A 20,435-nucleotide genomic window follows, 5' to 3' on the forward strand; every position below is an offset into this window, starting at 1 on the left:
AAACTCCCCCTCCGGCCGATCTGACAGGAGCTGCCGCCGTCCACGATTCGGACGGGATCAGGACCCCCCCTGGAGGAGGAGGTAGAAAATTTGGGTGTTTTTCCGCCCTATAGATCTATGGGGTGGGGGGAGGGGGATCCAGCCCCCCACCAAGACATCGCGGTCGTTCCTCTCTCCCGGACTTTCCCCGGAAGGTTTTCGCCCCCCCCCGAATTATCGCCCCCGCGTCGGAATCCGGCGGTCGTGCGGCGGATCCGATCGTTTCCCTGCCCCATAGAGATGGGTCCAAGGGGGGGTCCGGCCTCTCCCCGCCCCAAAACAACGAGATTCGCCCCCAAATCCCCGCCCCACGGTGAGATCCGACCTTCTTCGCGCCCCCCGACACCAAAATCCCCCCAACCGCCCCCAAATCCGGGTTCCCACCCGGCTGGGATGAGCCCTCCGGCTTCGGGATCCGACCCGACCCCAAATCCCGGGGGGCTGCCGGGACTCGGGTGGGAACGGGGGGGGACGGTGGGAAGGCGGGAGGGCGATTCCCCGGACTGGAAAATTAATTAAATAGCATTAATTTAATTAATTTAAGTAATTAAATAAATGCTGCGGTTGAATCCCCCTTGGGGAAAGCCCGTAGGCTTCAATGAAGACCCAGCCAATGAATTAAGCCAATAATTAATTAAGCCAATAAATGAAGACCCAGCCAATTAATTAAGCCAATAATTAATGAAGCCAATAAATGAAGCCCCGATCCGTTCCCTCTCCAAGGGATTTATTTCAGGTTAACCTTTTAGGGTTAGGGTTAACCTTTAGTTAGGGTTAGGTTAAGTTTATTAAGTTTATTAAGTTAATTAAGTGAGGTTAAGTTTATTTAAGGGATTTCACCTTCTGCAAACGGCAGCTGGAAGACAAAAAGAATTAATCAATGAATGAATTAATCGATTAATTAATTAATCATTAAGATGAGATGAATTAATTCATTAAGATGTTGGGTGCCTAAGGGGAGTTTGCAGGGGCTACGGAGATGCGAGGGGCTTTGGGGCTGTTTCCCCGGCGTTTCTGGGAAAACCGGGATCCATCGGGATGGATCAACCCGTCCGTCCGTGTCCGGATTCTCTTCTGGGGGGAGAATCCTGTTCCTTCTCTGCGGCGCTGAGCCCTTGGGGGTTCTGGCGGAGCGGGCGGTGCGGGGAGGACGGCGATTCCTCTCTCCTCACATGCTGTGGGAGGAGAAAGGTAAAAAAAAAACCAACAAATATTTAAAAAAACATAACTCTGAGTCCTACCGGGTGGCTCGGAAGGCTGGAAATCCTCCCTTAGGCAGAAATGCCTAATTTTGGTTATTTATAGTTATTGTGGTTATTTGTGGTTATTGTGGTTATTGTGGTGATTTATGGTTATTGGGGTTATCGTGGTGATTTATAGTTATTGTGGTTATTTTGGTGATTTATAGTTATTGTGGTTATTGTGGTGATTTATGGTTATTGGGGTTATTTTGGTGATTTATGGTTATTGGGGTTATTTTGGTGATTTATGGTTATTGGGGTTATTGTGGTGATTTATAGTTATTGGGGTTATTGTGGTGATTTATAGTTATTTCCACTATCCATTCCCATCTGCCAGGAGTGAAGACAGTTTTGCCATTGCCAGCTTCGATCATGTTCTCTTTAATCCGTTTAATCCACAAATATATCAAATAGCTGTGTCGCGTCCCAAAGTTGGAGCGACTCAGGTTCGTGGATTTCCTTTGTCAGAATTAAGGTGAAACGACACCAGGGGAGTTCAAACAACAATCAACATTTATTCAACCTAGCTAGCTTTGTCCAGATACACATGAACTTGTTAATATGAACCTTGCAACGTGTCATTAAGCCACTGTTTGAGAAGAAGAGGGAAGTATAGAAAAATGAAATGGAAAAAGGAACATGAAATGTATCAGAAGGGGAGCCCTCCCGTTGAGTCACGAGGTTCAGAGCAGACCCCCTTGCTTTCTGGACTCCTTCTCAAAGAGGAGCTCAGGGGCGGCTAGATCCACTCCTAGTCTCAGACTTGGTCAACGGTTTATGTTTCAAAGGATGAGGTGTAGGGACTGTGGAAAAGAGAGAAGGGAGAGAGAGAGAGAGAATGAGAGAAAGGAGAAAGAAAGAGGAGAAGGGTTTCACCAGTCCTGGGTCCAGCGTTGGTCCAGCCAGCGTAGAGGTCCAGTTCCGGCGGGCGCGCGCTGAGGATTTGTTCTCTCCTCTTTTATAGTGTTAGTTGATGATCTTAACATGCGCAGTTCCCACACCTGGGGTTCACTGGAATCGATCAGTGAGCTTTGGGGCGGGGGCGGGGGGGTGTTCATTGTGGCCTGCTGGCATGACCACTTAAAATAGAAGCACAGTCCCAGCTTCCATGGGGCCCTCTTCCTCCAGGGAGGCATAAATTGTGCTCCTTCTCCTGGTAATTGGGGCCTTGGCCCACCCTCCGTGGAGCCCTCTCCCTCCAGGAAGACATAAATCGTGCTTCTTCTCCTGGTCACTCAAGATAAGGAATTGGGCCTTGGAGCAGTGCATTACCCCCCTCCATGGGGCCCTCTCCTCTGTCCACATTGTCCTGTTCACAAAACTCCAGCATTTTTACAGAGGTCATTTTGTCCACCAAAGTTCTTTTAGTGGATGTTTGAGACATTTGAATTTGTCAGACCGTCACACCACCCCGTGGCTCAAACAGTCGCTGGATTTTGATATCATCTTCGTCTGTGGTGATCTTGATATAGCGGACAGTAGGAGAAGAGAGAGAGACAGCTGAGGATAGTAAGCGGCTAATCATACATCTGACTATGGCAAGGCCTGTTATTAAACATACAAATCCAATTAAAATCATAAGTCCAATATTTACAAGCCATTTTCCCCATCCCGTCAGTCCCAAGGATCCTAAAATGGAAAGTAGCCATGAGTTTGGATTCCAGCCATCAAACCAGTCAGCTGGTTGCATTGCGTGGAAGAGTTCTCTCGTCTGGTCGGCAATCTCCTTCATCTTTGCCCGGGCTTCTTCAATGGAAGTCGTAGCGTTATGAATGGTAATACAACATTCAGATTCAGTCAAGTTCAACATACCACACACACCTTGTTCTTTTAACAATAACATATCTAAGGCTAGACGATTTTGTAATGTCATTTTTGATACCTGTTGCACTTGGAGATTTAGTTCCCCAAAGGCGTATCGAGTCCAATTACTTAATACATGTACTTGCCAAGTTAGGTTTTCTAGCACCCATTGGTGCCGAACGATATACCCAGATGGTGCAAAGAATGCTTCTAGCTCTAACGAAACCTTCTGTCCCCAAGTATAATAATCAGGTTTTAAAATGCTTTGAATCCATTTCTGGGCGCTACTTGGGTCATTAAGTTCTCGTTTCTTCCTGTGAATAGGTGGTGTGGTATATTCAAAGATTTGCCTGGGACACATAGTAGGAATTCCCAAACCACACTGCAATCCAGCCTGTTCGATAACATTCAAGTGCGAGTATATTTTCCCATCTGAGCACCCCCAGACGGTCCCCTCAGGGGCAGCATACAAAGCGTTTTGACAAGTAGCTGCGTCTCCCCGAGGTATTTGATTATCCTCCCCCACCGTATGTCTTGGGAAGTGGTTAATGGGAATTCCACATCTTAGCCAGATACTAACATTATTGGTGATCTGATTACATTGGTTATCCCGGTTTTGGTATCCAAAATTAGGATATCCCCAACAGGTGCCCATATCTCGAATTAAGGTTCTAACTTCCAAACTGATCCATGTTTCGATGGGATTGCCAGCGCCTGTGGTACAATCTACAATGTGGGTACAGTTTAACAAATGGGCATCATTGGGGTCAGGTGTGCCCACAAATTCTTTCTTTAATAAGTGAAGAGGTTGGTTTTTTAACATGTGTTTCACTGACCATCCCCAAGCAGTGTGGGCACTATCCATTGAAGGATATTGTCCCTTTCTGTCAGGTATGTGAACACACCAAGCTGAATCCCATTTTACATTATATTGTAATTCAAAAGGGGTAATTTCCGGGGAAGCAGGCCAAAAGGGCACTAGATTACAAGATATATTGTGATAGGAAGGGCAGCCTGTTATTTTCCACCAGGATGGAGAAGGTGGGAATCGTCTGGAAAAGGATTCCTCGAATCCTGGAGGACACGGTGGGCTATGACTAGTACCAATTTCGCGACTGACCTCCAATCTCCATCGCTTACAAGTTTTGTTTATTAAGTCAGGCCACCCCGTGTCCCGAGGGATCTCATAGAAGGCTGCTTCATCTCGCCACCATCTACCAGAGGAGGTGTAATCACTTCGGTATTGATACTCAAAGGGAGCATCTACTAACCCTATAATGCCATTGGTCATATTACGTTTTCCAATATTGAGCTTCACAGGTATCAAACCGAATCTAATCCCCTGCTCGGTAGAGGTAGGAATCTGAATACAGATCCCTTGATCCGTTTTATTCCAGACATGTATGAATCCTTGTATCACTTCCCAAGCTAAATTGGAGGTCCTTTCTCCTTGTCCAGATGCTCCAAAGCTAAGAAAGGCAAGGAGGAAGGAGCTCCAAACCATCTTTCCCTGTTAAACCATAAGAATATCACAAAGAGAATCAAACAAACAATACAGATAATGACCCACTCATCAAGTGAAAACATGAGTCTTGCCGTGGGCTTCTGATAACCTGCAAAATATATACAAAAATAAAAAATCATTAGAGGGATAGGATTGGGGGAGATGTCAAGTAGCACTGCTAGTGATTGGAATCCATCCGAGAAGCTGAGGTGTACTCTCCAAGGCGCCCATGCAGCTTCTGTAAAACAACCTCATACAGACCATGTGTAGGATGTGTTACTTATTATAGATGCATACAAACTAGCCTTAAACTTCAAGCTCTCTTGACTGGGATTGCTCTGATTAAAGCATCCGTAGATCAACAGAATGTGTTCATTGTGTGTAAAAAGGCTAATAAATTTATAGCGACCTCTTGCTCTCACGTGGCGTAGGGGTTGCTGCAAGAATTCCAACGCAGTCTGTTGTCAAGCTCTCTGTGTCCTCCCCCCAACTCAGGAATTCTGAGAAGTCAACACAGCATCACTAGTCAGAGTAACAAAAACATAAGCAAGCAATCAAGCAACTATGGTTTTAGTACTGTAACAGAGGGTTAGGTTTATATTGTGCATCTTAACTAATATGCTTGTTAGAATCCAGTTAGTGGGATACAGAAAAAAACATACTCTTATCAGCCATTTAACATCAGAGCAATTTTAATTCAAAACATGAAGGTCCACTTAAAAGGATGGGACAATCCATCGGGTATTGATACGATGCTCTTTCCCATGAGCATCTGTGGCCACCCAGGAATAGAGGTTAAGGGGTGTCTTTAGGGTTAGGGGCACTTGCCCCACAGTGGGTAGTTCCACTAATACTGGTTGTCCAGCATAGTGGAGCAAGTGTGCAGGGTCTTTGCCACCTTTCGTCCCTGGAACAATAGAAGGAGGTGTGGGACAGAATGCTAGGAGTCGGGGGCAGCCATTTGCCCCCCACCGGCTATTAATGCGGTATACTGCTTCTGGTACTCGCAAGGCCCACCCTGGGTCATTGTAGGGGTCGGCGTTCGGAAGATCTCGCGTTGTCACGGAAAGTTAGAGGATTAGTCGCAGCCTTGTGATGTACCTGTAACCCCACCTCCCCTTGTTAGTATAAAAGGAATTAACTGCGCAATAAAAGCTGGAAGTTGGCGCTCACACTGTGTGTGTTATCTGTCTCTTTCCCTGGTCCGGGCCGACCAGTGATCTAAGCGTGGCACCTTGATATGTAGCGAATGCTACATAGTGGTGACCCCGACGTGATCGGTTGCCTAGGCGACGATGGAACTTGCGCAAGTGATTAAGGTGTTGAAAGGGTTGGCTAATGAGGTGGGTGCCCGAGGAACGATTAGGAGGGGCCCCACGGGCGAATGCATCCAATGGGTGCTGCGCCGGGGAGGGATGAGTTCTCCCACAGAAGTTTTTAGTCCCCCAAATTGGGGAGTGGTTCGGGAGATGTTGCTTCAGTCGGCGCTCGAGGGTGAGCACGGCGCTGCGGAACGATTACGAGCTTGGGACATGGTGGAGGGGGTAGTTAAGGTGGGACAAAAGGCTAGGGAGTGCAGGTCGGCGGCGCGAGCTATCCTGTTTGCGGATGAAGCGCCGGTTCGAAAACAACGGGGGACAGTGCCCCCAGAGACGGTGGGACAAGATCAGACGGAGTGGGTGGTTGTGGAGCGGGGCTCGCGGAGCGGTTCCTCTCTGACTGATAGCGTGGACTCAGAGGGTGCGGCGGAGATAGGGGTTTTTCCAGTGGAGACGGTACCTCCGAGACTGGATGGGCCCTCTCTGCGGCGGGCATGGGAGGTGTTACGGCAGGATCTTCTGAAGGAGTTGCGGGAATGCCTCCTGGACTGGGTTCCCGGCGGGGATGTTAAGGGGGATTTGTACCGTCAGGTGAAGGAATGGGAGGAAAGAACGCCCCCGGAGGGGGAGCTCAAGAAGCTGAGAGAGTTAAAAACTGTAGCAGCGGGGGAACCACCCCCCGGCGAGGGAAACCAGGCGCCTTTGCCGGGAGAGCAGGCTGAGTTTCTGCCTGCCGAGCCTATGCAGGTTGACTCTGTGCCTGCCGAGCCTTTGCCTGTGCAGGCTGAGCCTTTGCCTGTGCAGGCTGAGTTTTTGCCTGCGGCGGCCGAGCCTTTGCCTGTGCAGGCTGAGTTTTTGCCTGTGGCGGCCGAGCCTTTGCCTGCGCAGGCTGCGCCAGTGCCTGCGGCGGGTGAGCCTTTGCCTGTGGCGGCCGAGCCTCTGCCTGCGCAGGCTGCGCCAGTGCCTGTGCGGGCCGGGCCTTTGCCTGCGGCGGTCGGGCCCGTGCCTGTGCGGGCTGAGCCTTTGCTTGTGGCGGCCGAGCCTCTGCCTGCGCAGGCTGCGCCAGTGCCTGCGGCGGCCGAGCCTTTGCCTGTGGCGGCCGAGCCTCTGCCTGCGCAGGCTGCGCCAGTGCCTGTGCGGGCCGGGCCTTTGCCTGCGGCGGTCGGGCCCGTGCCTGTGCGGGCTGAGCCTTTGCCTGTGGTGGCTGAGCCTTTGCCTGCGGCGGTCGGGCCCGTGCCTGTGCGGGCTGAGCCTTTGCCTGTGGTGGCTGAGCCTTTGCCTGCGGCGGTCGGGCCCGTGCCTGTGCGGGCTGAGCCTTTGCCTGTGGTGGCTGAGCCTTTGCCTGCGGCGGTCGGGCCCGTGCCTGTGCGGGCTGAGCCTTTGCCTGTGGTGGCTGAGCCTTTGCCTGCGGCGGTCGGGCCCGTGCCTGTGCGGGCTGAGCCTTTGCCTGTGCGGGCCGAACCTTTGCCTGCGCGGGCCGGGCCTCTGCCTGTGGTGGCCGAGCCGCTGCCTGCGCGGGCCGGGCCTACTGGGCCTGTGCTGGCTGCGCCTTTGCCTGCGGGGCCTGGCCCTGGTGGGCCTATTCTTGCTGCGCCATCAACTGCGCCATCTGCCGCTCCTGGGCCGGAACGGGTTAATCCCTCGGCTGGGCCCTTCCGAAACTGGCGCGCGGTACCAGCAGCTATAGACTCTGATTATTCCGATGAGGAGGGGTTGGATAGCGTGATCCGGCAGCCCTCGGGGAGCGTGCCACCGAGACAGGCAACGGAGAGACAGGACGCCTTACAGAGGCTGAGGGGTTTGTTACAGAGGCTTGAGGGGGTCATAGAGAACGCGGAGCGTACGGTGCCGTTAATGCCTCCTACGCAGGGGGCCGGGGACACCCAGGAAGGAGGCACCCAGAAAGGTACGGACTGGCGACTAGTGGCCAAGGAATGCTGCCTCTCAGGGGTTCAGTTTCAGCCGGTTGTTCTCCCAATTCGGGCTGCGTCACGGGGCGGGTATGCATGGATGCCTTTTGATATAAAGACCGTTCGAGAACTCGCAAGCACAGTGCAGGCGCATGGAGTGAATTCCTCGCAGGCGCTCACTTTGTTTGAGTGCCTGCTCGCAACGCCTGTAGCGCCCTATGATGTGATGCAGTTAATGAGAGGGGTGCTGCCTCCATCTTTGCTGCTGTTGTTTAAGGAGGAATGGCGAGCTCAGTGCGTTAAGGTGGTGACCGACGCCCAGGCCCCTGATCATCATCTCGCGGGAGTGACCATAGAACAGCTCATGGGGGAAGGGCCATTCGCCACGCCACAGGCGCAGGCACAGGGCATGCGCGGACGTGACTTTGCGGCGGTCGCGACTACCGCCATGGCCGCACTCAGACGTGTCGCAGCTATGGACAGAGCAGACCCCCCCTGGGTGAAGATCCGCCAGGGGCTTGCCGAAAGATTTACTGTCTTTCTGGATCGGCTTCAGCTTTCTATGCAGGCTGCAGACATTCCAGAGACTGCTAAAGATGCCATTATAATTGAATGTGCAAAGGCTCAGGCTAACCCGCAGACTGCGACGCTACTCTCTCAGTTGCCAGCGCGTTCCACGCTGGGCGAGATGATTCGCCATGTCCTGGAAAGGGAACAACAACAGGAAACGCAACCGATAGTGTCGGCCCTGCAGCAGGCTTTGCACAAGGGTGCAGGCGTTTGTCACCGGTGCGGGGGGAAGGGCCACATAGCGAGGAACTGCGCTACCAAACCCAAAGGGCCGGGCCAGGGCGCGGGGGCGGGCGGCACTCGTTGTTGGAAGTGTGGCAAGTCCGGGCACCGAGCCCGAGACTGCCGTGCGCCCGGGGTCCAGCAGGGGGTTGTAGAGCAACAGCGACAACAACAAGGATCGCAGTCGGTAAACGGTTCGGGGGGAGGGACGGGGGCCTCGCCCTCCCCTACGGCTTTTGCACAGGGCCCAACACCAACACCTCAGGATCACACGAAGCTTCCGTGGCGCTAACTGCCGACGGACAGGGACAGGGTCAGGACCAAGTAACATCTGTTCCTGCTGACACTCTGATAGCGCTGACAATGGGCATGAATACCCGTCCAGAACAAGTGATCACGCTAGAGGTGGGACCACCTCTTTTTCCACGAAGCGTTAGTATGATGGCCCTGTTAGATACAGGTGCAGATGTTACTGTGATTCCGATTCATATTTGGCCCCCGGAGTGGCCCACCGTCACGCAAGGGCAACTCCTGGGGGTGGGGGGGGCGCAAGAGTCAAGAAAGAGTACAGCCTTGGTAAAAATCACTCTTGCCCAGCCTACAACTACTGCAGATGCGGAGAGAGTGGCGTGGTGTAATCCGATGGTGGCGGCAGTCCCGACAGCCATCCTTGGGCGCTGCTGCCTAGAACGTTGGGGGTGTCGCCTTTCCACGGATTTTTAGTGGTGGCCACTGCTGTCTGCCGTCCCTTGAAGCTCACCTGGCTAACGAATAAGCCGGTGTGGGTGGAGCAGTGGCCTATGACTGAAGAGAAGAGGGCGGCAGTAGTGGAATTGGTGCATAGGGAAGCACAAATGGGCCATCTGGAACCTTCTACCAGTCCATGGAATACTCCTATATTTGTCATAAAGAAAAAATCAGGCGCGTGGCGACTCCTCCATGATTTGCGAGCGGTTAATGTCTGCTTACAGGACATGGGGGCTTTGCAGCCAGGGTTACCTTCTCCGGCCATTGTGCCGAAAGGACAGGGTGTCATTGTAATTGATATTAAAGATTGTTTTTTCAGTATTCCTTTACACCCAGATGATCGGGAACGGTTCGCCTTCTCTATCCCAGAGCGAAATCATCAGGCGCCCATGCAACGATATCAGTGGACAGTGCGCCCTCAAGGCATGAAGAATTCGCCAACTCTCTGTCAGATTGCGGTAGGTAAGGCCTTACACTCACTGCGTCAAGACTACCCGGAGGCCACCATCATGCACTACATGGATGACATTCTACTGTCCCATCGGAGCGAGTCTATGCTGCAGCACCTCTACGATCGGACAGTCCGGCAGCTAAGTGAATACGGGCTGCATGTATCCCCTAACAAGACACAAATGGGGCCCTCTGTTAGTTATCTAGGCACTCAAATAACACCTCGTACGGTCACTGCTCAAAGTTTTCTGGTCCCTGACCCAGTGTGTACTTTACATGATGCCCAGAAGTTAGTAGGCAAACTATTGTGGTTAAGGAACTTTGTTCCCATTGCTGCGGATGAGATGGACCTCCTGTACCAATTGCTTAACGGGGGAGAGCCCTTGAATACACCACGTACATTATTACCAGCACAACGTGAGTTGCTAGAACATATAGCCCAACGGGCCCAGCAGTGGGGCTTGCAAAGGTTTCAACCCACACAATCAGTTGATGCGCGGCTCTTTGTAGCCGGTCAGAGCTGCCACGGTGTATTGATACAGAGTACTGACGGCCCGGAGTGGCCCTTTGTCTGGTTACATCAGGGTAAGGTACGTACGGCTATAGTTAGTTGGCCTCTGCTGGTAGCCACCATGATCATTCGTTGCCGGGGGGCTTGTCAACATTACACTGGCAGAGATCCTGACCGCATTGTTTTGCCTTGTTCGCTAACGCAGTGGAACTTGGTTTATCAGCAGGTGGCTGTTTTGCAGAGTGCATTGGCGGAATTTGCCGGGACAATAGTGGGACATGAAATCCATCCTTGTGGGGAGATCTTGCATGCTTTACCTATTCTTCCAGCACAGCAGGTGGCGAAGCGTCCTACCGGCGGCCGAACGATCTTTACTGACGCGTCCTCCAAGACAAGCAAGGCCGTTTGTGTTTGGAAAGAAGAGGGGGTATGGCACCAGGTAGCATATACTGAGCCGAGTCGCTCGGTGCAGTTTTTGGAGGCCAAAGCAGTGGCCATGGCGCTGTTACGTTGGCCGACTGAGCCTTTGAATGTGGTCATGGATTCACTGTATGTATATAAGCTTGTGATTGCGGGGGAATGGGCAGTAGCTTCTTCTACGGAGATAGCTGGTATGCTGCTGAATGCTTTACAGTTACGTAGTGCGCCCGTTTTCCCTATTCATGTCACCAGTCATTCTGGTCTCCCTGGACCGTTAGCTGAAGGGAACAGCCGCGCCAACCAAGCGGCACAAGCGTGGATGGCTGCTGTTGGCGGCAATAACGTCACGCCGGCAAGGGCCCGCGCGATAACGTTGCATCGTCTTTTGCATTGCGGTCCGCGAGGCTTGGTGACTCTAACGGGCATCTCTCGTGCTGAAGCCAAAGAAGTTGTCGCAGCCTGCCCTCATTGTGCTAAAGGACCCCTTTGGGAAGCAGGGGTCAACCCTCGCGGTTTGCAACCAAATCAGATCTGGCAAACTGACATTACAGAATATGCTCCTTTTAGGCCTTTGCAGTATTTACATGTTACAGTAGACACTTATAGTAGATATATTCTTGCTACAGCGCATAGTAAACAGACTAGTTTGGCAGTTATACAGCATTGGCGTGCTTGCATAGCTCAATTAGGTATTCCGCAACAGATTAAGACGGACAATGGTGCAGCTTATGCCGGGGAACGGGTGAAGCGGTTTTGTACGATCTGGGGTATTGACCTTAAACATGGCATCCCTCATAATAGCACTGGCCAGGCCATTGTAGAACGAGCACATCGAACCTTGAAGACCTTGCTCGATCGGCTTAGGGAGGGGGAGCAGGAGGAGCCCTCCTGGCTACAGGAAAACACACCTGCTCTCCGCACGCAGCGTCTTCTGTTAACTGCGTTAACTTCATTAAATCAGACAGTTCGGGGGAACCTGGAACAGACGGCAGCGCAACGACATTTTATGAACATGGAAGACAATGGTCCTTATCCGTTGGTCCACGTGCGTGACCTTCAGACACGCCAATGGGACGGGCCGTTTGAGTTGCGTTGTCTCGGGCGAGGGTATGCCTGTGTACAGACACCTGAAGGGCTCCTGAAATGGGTTCCTAGTCGTATGATTCGTCCTGCCTTAACCTCGTAGTGTTTGAGTTTTCTTACAGATTGCTGTTATCCTGTCCTGGCTTATGACACCTTGGGTATCCGGATGACATCCCTCTCAGAGTCCATCAATACGTGCTTTTATGGGATCCGACTGTCGGAACTCGCGGCCAGGAATCTAGGTGCCTCGGACATTAAGCCTTAACATCAGCACACCAACGATAAGCCTTATAGAGTAATAGAAGTAACTCTTTCCAAGTCTTAACTTTCAATCTACCTCTTGTGTGAATTTCTATAAAGGAGCTTTTTGCTCTGCAGGGTAAATGGGATATTTACGGGTGTTTAAGATAGAGTGTTTTAAAGTAGTTGTAGAGATATGTTTCTACTCATGGCACTTTATATAGTTATTTCTTTGTGTGGAATTGTTCATAACAATAGAAGCCAACTCGTCATGGGGAGGGGAGAGATGTAGGGGTCGGCGTTCGGAAGATCTCGCGTTGTCACGGAAAGTTAGAGGATTAGTCGCAGCCTTGTGATGTACCTGTAACCCCACCTCCCCTTGTTAGTATAAAAGGAATTAACTGCGCAATAAAAGCCGGAAGTTGGCGCTCACACTGTGTGTGTTATCTGTCTCTTTCCCTGGTCCGGGCCGACCAGTGATCTAAGTGTGGCACCTTGATATGTAGCGAATGCTACAGGTCATGGGGCCTCAGAGCTCGTTTTAGAAGTCCGTTTGTTCTCTCTACAATACCATTAGCTTGAGGGTAGTAAGGGGTGTGGAAAACCCACTGTATTTCCTCACCCTTAGCCCATTCTTGCACCACTCCAGCAGTGAAATGGCTCCCATTATCAGATTGAATTGATTGAGGCTTGGGTAAGCAGCTAAACCATAGTTTAAGACTTTTCACTGTATTTTCTCCTGTTGCTCTGGTTCAGCTTTAGCTTGTGTTAGTCCTGATACCACCTCTACTCCTACTAACACATATCATTTTCCCTCTGATACCCGAAAGGGGCCAATATAGTCAATTTGCCACGTTTGCCATAAACCTTTGTTTGTTCTTAAATGTAGGGGTTGCTCTTTTAGAGGGTTATATTTTTCCAAACGAACTCGACACTGACCACATGCAGAAATAACAGTGTTACATAATTCTCGTGTAACGGCCCATCCTCTGCTAATAGCCTCTTTGTACAGGTCTTTACTCCCTGAATGGCCACGCTTCATGTGCAGCCACTCCAAAAGGTGTTCCCATTTCTCCACTTCAGCCTCGATGGCAAGACTGGCTAGTCGTGTTAAGGAATCTACCTGGTTATTTAGGAGGTGAGCTGGGTTATCTCCTGCCTGGTGTGCAGCAACCCAGCCTACCAAGAAAGATCTCTGCTTGGCGATATTCAGTATTTCTTCCCATTTGTCTCGTTGCCACACTGGCACTCGGTTTACTTCCCATTGGTTTTGCTCCCAAAATGGTAACCATTCAGTGCATCCTTTAAATACTGCATAGGATCAGTATAAATGTATATTGGTTCTGTTGTCTCAGCTTCCTTAACGACTACGCTCCACACAGCAACTAACTCCCCTACTTGGGCACTACCCTCTCCCTCAGTTATCACATGCTCCCCTGAATCAATAAGTAATGCTACTGCTCGATACTTCACGTTTTTCCGTCCCTTTTTGCGGAAGCATCAGTGAACCATACGTTTTTTAAATGGGGTTTGAAATCAGGAGCCACTTTGATGTACGATGGAGGGGGTTCTGTATCTGGGTGATCAGAAGGGGGATCCTGTATTTGGAGCGTTTTGGGTGTTCCCTCCTTTATCTGTCTAGTGTGACAGTAGTGGTCTAACTGGGCATACCACTTCCTTACTGTTTCTCGTTGAGCTACTCCTATGGGGGGAGGAGTTCCAGCCAATATTGGTTTCAGGATCTTAAAGGGTCCTCGCAGGATGATGGGCTGTTGTCGTATAATTCTCTCGGGTTCCTGTAAGGCTAGGTTAACCACAAAGAGTCCCTTCTCCCAAACTGAATACCGTTTTTCAGCATCCTTAAAGCTACGCGAGAAAAATCCTATGGGACGAGTAGGACCTTCAGGTCCACGCTGCCACATATGTATAGATAACCCATGAATTGCAAAACCCCATTCTATGTGGAGTGGGTCTGTTGGATGTATCGGCCCTACGGCCTGGTAAATCCCTGCTTCAAAAATTAACAATTTCACAGCCTCTTCATGGACAGGTGTCCAGTCCCAAGCAGTTCTTTTACGGGTTAAATCATATAAAGGGCGAGCTATGATAGAAAAGTCGGGGATGTGTTTTCTCCAAAACACTAGCAAGCCTAGGGCATGCTGCAATTCCTTCTTATTCTCAGGCATTTTCACTTGTTCGAGGGTGGACAAGGTTTCGGGAGGTATACACACCGTCCCTCCTTTCCACCAGATACCTAAAAATTTTACTTCAGGTGATGGAAGTTGCACCTTTTCAGCAGGAATTTGGAGCCCTAAATTCTCTAAGTGATTAATGATTTCTCTCTGGGTTTGCCCCACCACAGTGGCATCTGGTCCTCCAATTAGCACATCATCAATATATTGATATACTTTTACTCCATCTTCGGGAGTGATCTGATTTAATTCCTGGGCTAATGCATAGTGAGCAATGGTTGGTGAGTGGCAATAGCCTTGGGGAAGCCGTGTAAATGTATATTGTACACCTTCCCAGGTGAAGGCAAAGCGGTCCCTATCTGCTTCCTGCAAGGGAACCATAAAGAACATGTCTTTCACATCAATGGTTGCTAAAGTCTGGTGACTCTGTTCTTGTATGGTTGCAATTAATTCTGCTATATTGGGGACTGCAGCTGTTAATGGGCCAGTATTGGCATTCAGGCGTCTATAGTCGACTGTCAGTCGCCACCTCCCATTTGGCTTGCGGACTGGCCATACTGGGGAATTATAGGGTGAGTGCGTAGGAATAACTATCCCCTGTTCCCGTAACTCAGTTATCACTGAAGTGATCCCTTCCCTTGCTCCCAAAGGCAAAGCATAAGGTTTGACATTGACTATCTTTGAAGGGGGAAGAGTTGGTGCAGACTGCAAAAGCCTCACAGAGATTGCAGGACACCCAAATTTCCATTCTCTTCCCTTAGAGTCTACCCACGACCGGCCCTTTAAGAGGTCGAGTCCTAGAATATTGGTGGGTAGAGGACCTAGTATCATAGTAACTTCAACAGGGGACGAATCCCCTGGCAGCCAGCATTTAACTTTAGCTGTTGGCTGTGGTTGGGAGCTTCCAAAAACATCTGTGACCCATATCTGCTTCTTATCTGCAATTATTCCATTGCGGTTAGCAACATCCGCCCGGAGTGCTGACATCTGAGCACCCGTATCAACTAAAAAAGTTACTGGAGTCTTAAAGGGACCAAGGGGAAAAGTAATCAACAGGTCTCCTATCTTATTCTCAGTGAGCCTCCTTAAATAAACCCACTGGCCGTCCCCCGGCTCACTTACTGGGGACGGCGTGTCTGGTTTCCCGTCCTGCAAACAGTCATACTTTCCTCTGGAGCAGTAGGTGTTTGGGGAGTGGGAGTTACCAGCGACTGCGGATTCACCCCCTTATAGTCTCGAATGTTTAACTCAGTATGGGGGGGCTCCTTGTTTTTGTCTTTCCATCCTAGGACCAATTTTTCTAGGACAGAGGTGGGCAAGCCATCCATCACATCCCGGGGAATTCCCTTTTCTATCCCTTCTGCCCACAACAAGTTCCGCTGACCCCCATATGGCTTTTTGGTGTTTACAGTCTTAGATGGGGGAGGTCGGCCAGGTCCTTCTATTCGGCGGATAGCAGGCTTAGCCCTGCTTTCTTCCCTTGTGAGACCCATTCTCCGGCCGTAGTTAATCAATTCCTGTGCCACTTCTCCCCAGGTCAGGGCCCCTCCTGCATTTCGCCTCCCTCCTCTAGGTGCTATCGCATCACGTAATCTATCCTGCAGCTGAACAGCAAATAACTTCAAAGGATCTGGTAAACCCCTGATTAGAGGAGTCATTCTATCAGGATTGGCATTTAACAACATCGGAGAGGGCTGTTGTGGCACTAATCGCCTATCATGCATTAATTGGAGACAAGCAGTTTTCTGTAAGCTCTCGGTTAACTGATTTATAGAAGGGGTGTCTATCCGTGTTGGTTCTCCCCGTTCCATTTGGTCTATTCCCCCTGCCCAGTAAGCTGCCCGCTGCGTCAGAGACCATGGTTCCCTAGGATCATCAGTAGTTAGGAACACTCCAGGCCCCCAATATCCTTGGGCTTCATCTTCTGACAATAAAATCCGGTCACCACCAGTTAATGACACCCTCCACACATATTCTGTTTCGGTCTCCTTTGCTAGTCGGATATACTTTTCCTGAATTTTAGATAATTCAGTGGCAGAGTATGGTATCGTCTTAATGGTCACGTGTGGTGCTCTGCCAATTTGGCCGTTATCGATGGTTTCTGTTTTAATTAATGGCCTCATTGCTATCTCTTCATCCTCAGGGTAAAAAACTTTTCTGGTACATTCCAACTCTTGATTTGGATATAAAGATTTTTGTTGTTTCACTTGAACTACCTCTAGACCTTGCAGGTCTAAGTCTGGGTCAGATCGTTCATCTGCCTCGGCTCGTAAAATTCTTTCCCGATCTAACGCATCAGACAAGGCAGCATGAAGCCGCTGTGTTGTATTACGCTCAGCAGTTAACTGCTCTTGCAGGACTTTAACTAAATCCTGCAGGGACTGAATCTTCTCCTTATCTGCCTGCTCAGCTCTCATTGTTTCCTGTCGGTCTTCCTGAGCTGCTGCGAGCGCAGCCCCTAACACTGCACACACTACAGCCTTCCCTTTTCCTGGGCGAAACCTGCCTTCTTTTGCAAGCTTTTCAATTCTCCCTACAATGGCTTTTGGATCATGCCAGTGGTTTCGTGCCCAGGCTACTCCTTGTGGGGAAGGGCGGGCTTTATATACAATTAGCTTCTCTAAAACAGGGGAACAGTCAGACACAGGTATTTCCCGGGTCACCATGCCTGCCACTGCTCGGATCTCTCCCGACTTATTGTTGAGAGATCCTTCCCAGATCCTCCCCGCCCGCTCTCCGGGTGGAGGTCCGGTATCCCGTTAGAATCTCCCTTCCAACAAGGGAAATCCCGTATAGGCAGTTAGCCTCTCTAAAAACTGGGGAACAGTCAGACACAGATTTTTCCCGGGCCTCTATGTCTGCCACTGCTCAGATCTCTCCCGACTTATTGTTGAGAGATCTTTCCCAGATCCTCCCCGCTCGTTCTCCGAGTGGAGGTCCGGTATCCCATTAGAAACTCCCTTCCAACAAGGGAAATCCTGTCCGTGACGCCAGTTAAGATGTCGCGTCCCAAAGTTGGAGTGACTCAGGTTTGTGGATTTCCTTTGTCAGAATTAAGGTGAAACGACACCAGGGGAGTTCAAACAACAATCAACATTTATTCAACCTAGCTAGCTTTGTCCAGATACACATGAACTTGTTAATATGAACCTTGCAACGTGTCATTAAGCCACTGTTTGAGAAGAAGAGGGAAGTATAGAAAAATGAAATGGAAAAAGGAACATGAAATGTATCAGAAGGGGAGCCCTCCCGTTGAGTCACGAGGTTCAGAGCAGACCCCCTTGCTTTCTGGACTCCTTCTCAAAGAGGAGCTCAGGGGCGGCTAGATCCACTCCTAGTCTCAGACTTGGTCAACGGTTTATGTTTCAAAGGATGAGGTGTAGGGACTGTGGAAAAGAGAGAAGGGAGAGAGAGAGAGAGAATGAGAGAAAGGAGAAAGAAAGAGGAGAAGGGTTTCACCAGTCCTGGATCCAGCATTGGTCCAGCCAGCGTAGAGGTCCAGTTCCGGCGGGCGCGCGCTGAGGATTTGTTCTCTCCTCTTTTATAGTGTTAGTTGATGATCTTAACATGCGCAGTTCCCACACCTGGGGTTCACTGGAATCGATCAGTGAGCTTTGGCGGGAGGGGGTGTGTGTTCATTGTGGCCTGCTGGCATGACCACTTAAAATAGAAGCACAGTCCCAGCTTCCATGGGGCCCTCTTCCTCCAGGGAGGCATAAATTGTGCTCCTTCTCCTGGTAATTGGGGCCTTGGCCCACCCTCCGTGGAGCCCTCTCCCTCCAGGAAGACATAAATCGTGCTTCTTCTCCTGGTCACTCAAGATAAGGAATTGGGCCTTGGAGCAGTGCATTACCCCCCTCCATGGGGCCCTCTCCTCTGTCCACATTGTCCTGTTCACAAAACTCCAGCATTTTTACAGAGGTCATTTTGTCCACCAAAGTTCTTTTAGTGGATGTTTGAGACATTTGAATTTGTCAGACCGTCACAAGCTGATCCTAATGTTGGAGTCCTCTAAAGTGGGACTGAATTATTTATTTCGTGATGATGAAAATGGCTGGGCTTGATTGGGTTTTCTTTGATTCTGCTCGAAGTCTGGAAGATAAAAGATCGGCGATTGTCTCTCCCAGTTTCTTATTCCGAATCCTTCCAGGCTTTTCATTTTTCACGAGCTGCTGTTCCTACTTTAGAGTCAAGGTGAGGGAGTTGTTAAGACTTTTTTTTTATTTTTCTATTAAAGAGGTTTAAGTATGTAAAAACTTTTATTTTTCCTGATTATGCCTCACACGGGTAAATCCAAGACGCACGCAGCATCGATTAGGCGAGAAGAAATGGTGAAAGAAATTGAATTTTGTTGGAAGCTTTTTTGCACAGTGGGAGCTATCGCGCGTTAATCGCTGAGAAGGGTCCGCTGATCCCAGCAGAGCTCGTGTCTCACCGGTGGGAATAGTTTAGTACTCTGGCGTCTTTCAGCCAATTAAGTCTGTGGAATAAGTCTAATAAGTCTAATAAGTCTAATAAGTGTAATAAGTCTTGGGTCTCTAACCGGTGGGCAGGTTTGGATCGTCAGCCAGGCTTCTTGCCCGGCTTTTCTGTGCAGGAGAAAAGTGATTATGGTTAACTGAATAAATGTAAAAAAAAAAAATAAAAATTCTTAGCGGTAGTCAAATGGGATAGGAGTTGGGCGGTCGGCTTAATAGCTGCGGGTGTGTTGTGAAAAGTGGTGTGAAAATGTGAACTCTCGCTTGTGCGCTCGGAAAATATTAAGCTGACATTTTAGAGCGGACTCAGAGAATTAATTCATTCTCGGAAGACAATATTAAAACTCTAATTAAGCTTTATAAGTGAATAAGCAGCACAAATCGATCTCTGTTCTCATCTTATAATTCCTGTTCCTAATTAGTACTCTGAAGTCCTGCCGCATCCTTCTGCGGTGCACCCATCTCCACAGCAGCAGTTCTTCTCTCCAAAAGCTTCTGGGTTTGTTGTTGTTTTAATTTTTTTTTTATTAATGCGTATTTAAAATAGGAATTGTCTCGCTGGGTCGGTTCAGGCTGGGATTCTGCCTTTGGTAGCGGTTCCTGCCAGATGCTTCGGATGCGCCAAGTTTGTGGTGGAAAACTCCATCTGCCTGAGCACTTGCTGGAGAGATGGTTTTCTCCAGATATTGGTTATTCCAATTGGCGAGAAAAAACATTTAAAAGGTTCTTTTTGCTTCAGAGCTGCAGTTCAAGATCCTATGAATGGTTTTTCTTGCAGTTCAAGATCTTATGAATGGTTTTTCTTGCAGTTCAAGATCTTACGAATGGTTTTTCTTGCAGTTCAAGATCTTACGAATGGTTTTTCTTGCAGCTGTATCTAAAGTCAAGCCCCAAAGGGTTCGATACTGCTTTTTAGCTGTCACTTGGAGGCACCAAAAAGCGTTTAGTCCTTTGGAACGGCTGGGTTTGTCCGTTTGCTGAAGGTCAGCTTCTTGGGTCATCGGAGAAATAAGACACGCGTACCTAGAGCTGCTAGTACCAATTATTTCCAAACCCAATTATTTTCCAAACCCATTATTTTCCAATCCCATTATTTTCCAATCCCATTATTTTCCAATGCCATTTATTTTCCAATGCCATTTATTTTCCAATGCCATTATCTTCCAATGCCATTATCTTCCAATGCCATTATCTTCCAATGCCATTATCTTGCAATCCCATTCTATTTTGCAATCCCATTCTATTTTGCAATCCATTTATTTTCCAACCCCATTGACATCCTAGCCTAGCAGCACTCCATGTACCAATATCTCTGGTTTTTTCTAGACGATGGTGTTCGAGTCTGGAGTTTAAACGTTTCCCAGCCCAGCCCCGGACTAGAAATCCCGCAGGATTTCCATCTCTCGGCAGTGAGAGATTTTCCATCTCTCTCGCAGCGCTGCTGTTAGAGCTTCGCGTCCGTAGGGTGACGAGCGCGTCGATCCTCCGGCACTTTTGCAGATTTTTCAGACATTTCTGGGCATGACGTCACTTTGTGAGTTTAGATGACCATAAATCGAGAAGGCAGCGACCCTAAAGCACGAGCCTCCTGTCGAAAACACCCCAATCTTTTAGCTGGACAAAAAGCGTCTCTTCTGTCGGCAGCTTCTCCCGAAGCTTCGTTCCGCGGATTTTCTTGCGCATCCACCGGTCCCCTGGGCTGGGGA

The 20,435-nt window shown here is 49.6% G+C and overlaps 1 protein-coding gene across 1 annotated transcript; it reads right to left on the bottom strand.

The window, feature by feature from the left end:
- Positions 1 to 15,361: 15,361 nt before the first annotated feature.
- Positions 15,362 to 16,788, bottom strand: LOC142028052 (uncharacterized). The gene has a single exon (XM_075022159.1). The coding sequence runs from the start codon at positions 16,666 to 16,668 to the stop codon at positions 15,370 to 15,372; it is 1,299 nt and encodes a 432-aa protein (XP_074878260.1). The 5' UTR covers positions 16,669 to 16,788; the 3' UTR covers positions 15,362 to 15,369.
- Between the last annotated feature and the right edge of the window lie 3,647 nt (positions 16,789 to 20,435).

Source organism: Buteo buteo, unplaced genomic scaffold (genome assembly GCF_964188355.1).
Source record: "Buteo buteo unplaced genomic scaffold, bButBut1.hap1.1 HAP1_SCAFFOLD_128, whole genome shotgun sequence".
Classification (NCBI taxonomy): domain Eukaryota; kingdom Metazoa; phylum Chordata; class Aves; order Accipitriformes; family Accipitridae; genus Buteo; species Buteo buteo.